Source organism: Fragaria vesca, unplaced genomic scaffold (genome assembly GCF_000184155.1).
Source record: "Fragaria vesca subsp. vesca unplaced genomic scaffold, FraVesHawaii_1.0 scf0512907, whole genome shotgun sequence".
Classification (NCBI taxonomy): Eukaryota; Viridiplantae; Streptophyta; class Magnoliopsida; order Rosales; family Rosaceae; genus Fragaria; species Fragaria vesca.
In genome coordinates this window covers 3,716-6,776 of record NW_004443364.1, presented here as the reverse complement: position 1 = coordinate 6,776, position 3,061 = coordinate 3,716, and the positions used below count along the sequence as shown (strand labels likewise).

General features: G+C 44.7%; 1 protein-coding gene across 1 annotated transcript; it reads right to left on the bottom strand.

The window, feature by feature from the left end:
- Positions 1-291: 291 nt before the first annotated feature.
- Positions 292-1,363, bottom strand: LOC101294323. The gene has a single exon (XM_004309385.1). It carries the CDS (start codon positions 1,335-1,337, stop codon positions 504-506), a length of 834 nt encoding a protein of 277 aa, XP_004309433.1. The 5' UTR covers positions 1,338-1,363; the 3' UTR covers positions 292-503.
- Positions 1,364-3,061: the final 1,698 nt, after the last annotated feature.

Sequence of the window (3,061 nt, the reverse complement as noted above, 5' to 3'; positions counted from 1 at the left end):
CAAATTGGCTGAAATTTTGCAGAGATGATCTACACAATATTATCTAGATACTAGACGGTGGAGATGAGGAAATTCGATCGAAAATTGGTGTAAAAATGGAAATCCGCACCAAAACTTTGGTGCGGACGTCCGCACCTGATTATCATTGTGTGTGTGTATATATGTGTATATATATATATATATCCTCTTAATTGACGTTGATAAATGCACCAAATTTTTCTTATTCTCAAGTTCTCATTCATTTTGCTCATCCACAACGCCTTAATTCCAATGATCCAATACGATTATCAATTGATTGGAATCCTGCACCATTCATTCAGGTACATTATTGGTCTAACCTATTCGATTATCATTTGCATTATATCCATTATTGAAAACAAAGAGCCAACGAGCCTAGAAAACAAACAAAGACAAGCTGATCAAATGCACAGTCGACCATCATGCAACCCACGTCAAAATGAGCCACAGGCTACTGGACTCGGTGACTGTGCATCCACAACCATTTAGAAGTCATCGTCGCCATAGTAGCTCAGATCCTCCACCACCTTCTCCGCCACGTCATCTGCAATTTTATCCTCCACATAATCAACTCCCTCCGCCAACGCAAACGCACCCAGTGCCCCCGCTACCGCCCCCACAGCCAATCCTGTTCCCATCCCACCAAACTCGCTCTTCTTCTTCTCCTCCTGCCCGTACTGCACTTGACCATAACTCGCCTGAGCTGGCTGACCGTACGCTGCCGCAGCCGCATTGTAGGGATACCTTGAAGCCTGTGATGAGTACATCCCACCATACACCGGCGGCGGCGGCGGTGGTGCAGCGTACGGATCGCCATACGCATGCGGCGGCGGTGGAGCACGGTAACCTCCAGAGCCTGCAGGTGGGACACCATAAGGCGGTCCATAGTACGGCTCCGGCGCACGGTAACGCGGCTCCCTCACCGTAACCTTGACGTCCACCTTACCCTGAGGCCTACCGGAGGGCCGTTTGATGGTCAGAGTGCGACTAGAGCGCTCGTCGTACCCGACGTCATCGACAACGTCGCGCAGCGGGAGCCTAGCCGATCCCACCAGCTGCTTGGTGTCAGGCTCGGTTCCGGCATGCACGATGTCGATGTAGAGAGTGGTGTCGTTGTTGACAGGACCGGGGATAGGGATGATCAAGGTCTCGTCCCATTCGGGTGAGGTGTCGCCGTGCTCGTCGACCTTGGTGGAGCATTTGTTGCTCGGCTCGACCCACGCGACGGCGTAGGGCTTGACGGGGCCGTGTCTCCAGTTGACGTTCTTGAGGTCTTTGGCGGAGGAGATCTTCACTTGGACTTCGTGGGTGGACGCCATTGGTATATATTGTCAGTGATTGTTTGCTCTGGTTGCCACTGATGAGAATGAGCAACTGGGGTTCATCTTATAGGTCTTGGAGAAGACGAAGGTTACGAAGTGAAAGTACCGAGTTGCCCATGTTGATGCTAAGGGAGGGGGTTGGTGTGAGGGTAGTTTGAATACAAGGGGGAAATGAAGATAAGATCAGAATCAGATGATAATAAGTGCAGTAAACAACCTAGCTAGGTAGGAAACAATTGAGGCATGGTAGTAAATAGCATATCTGAGATGGTGATTTTCTTTGCCAAGAAAGTCTAAGATATAGATACCGTTTTCTTTAGATGGTGGTCGTGTATTTACACGCTCGCATATTAGAGATGGTGATTTTCTTGGCAAAGAAAGTCTGAGATATGGATACCATTTCTAAATAGCTTCTAAATATGCATAAATTCCATAGGAGGAGGCTTGCCAAACGGGAGAGGCTAGTGTAGTGTACCATTAAGTAAAAGACAGGTCCATGCATGCATGTAAACCACGTCACAACCACGAAGGCACTAGTCACTAGATATGGGACGAGACTGGTGAAAATAAAGACATTGCACTACAGAAAGCTTGATTGTTGTCTCTCTGTGTTCTATGTTTGATCTGCAGTTCATGGGTCCTTAGTTGTAGGATTAGCTCATTTTGATGAGTGATCAAGCATAACAGTTTTATAGATGGTGAATTTGACATATTATAAAGACTCTCAATTCATCATGAGCATACGCACATACTAATCCGAGCACAAGTTTTTTTTTTCCAAATTCCTTCTTCTTTTTCTCGTTTTTAAATTTCGTTGTGTTAGCAAATACTATATGGAGCTAGATCTTGGTTTCTTTTTCCTTATTTTTTTTTCTCGATTACACTAGATCTTGGTTTCTCAGCCCTGGCTGTTTCTGAAATGCAAATTAATAAGAAATCTGCTCCACGACATGGTCGACATGGCCGCATCTGTCGACAAGATGACATCAAACACCCTCGTCAAGTCTACAGTCGGTTGATGACAGAGACACACACCCACTGCATATGTATGTTAGTACTAATTCCCAGTTTTATCTACCAAAACCCCTAAAAACATTGACTGCATATATATATATGGTACGTTTTTCTTCTCCATGAACCATTTGATTTGGTTACCTTGATGCTCAACCCATTAGCTTACAATACTGGATTAATTGCTTCTACACCACGACAATGCTTGAAAGTTAGAAAAAAAAAAAAAAAAAAGAACTTCAAAAGGCCTCCTCTTTTATAAACAAACAAACAAAAAAGCCCTAAATTACATGACCAACTATGGTCAACCCACATTTACAGACAAGTTAATTAGTTCGTTGCTACCAAAAGCATCTCAAGAAGTTGATGAGAAAATGGAAGAAGTAATTGTCTCGAACAAGGCGATCACGTCGAACCAGACGCTCCAGTCGCCGAGAGTCGAAGTTCCCAGGGAGGACATTGCTGTGGTAAAGTAAGGTCGTGATTGTAGCCGCCGGTCGAGCTACTAACGCCGTCACCACACTCGCCATTGAACCAAGCATCACTCGACTTAGAAGCTGCATGTCACGTTAATACTCTCAATCAGTAATCTAGCTATTTATGCATCAACAACATATAATTTTCAGTAGTTTAATCTATCAAGTTGCACCGGCCACCCATTTTAATACATGGTTATCGCAATTAGTTGTACGTATAATTCCCACTTAGAA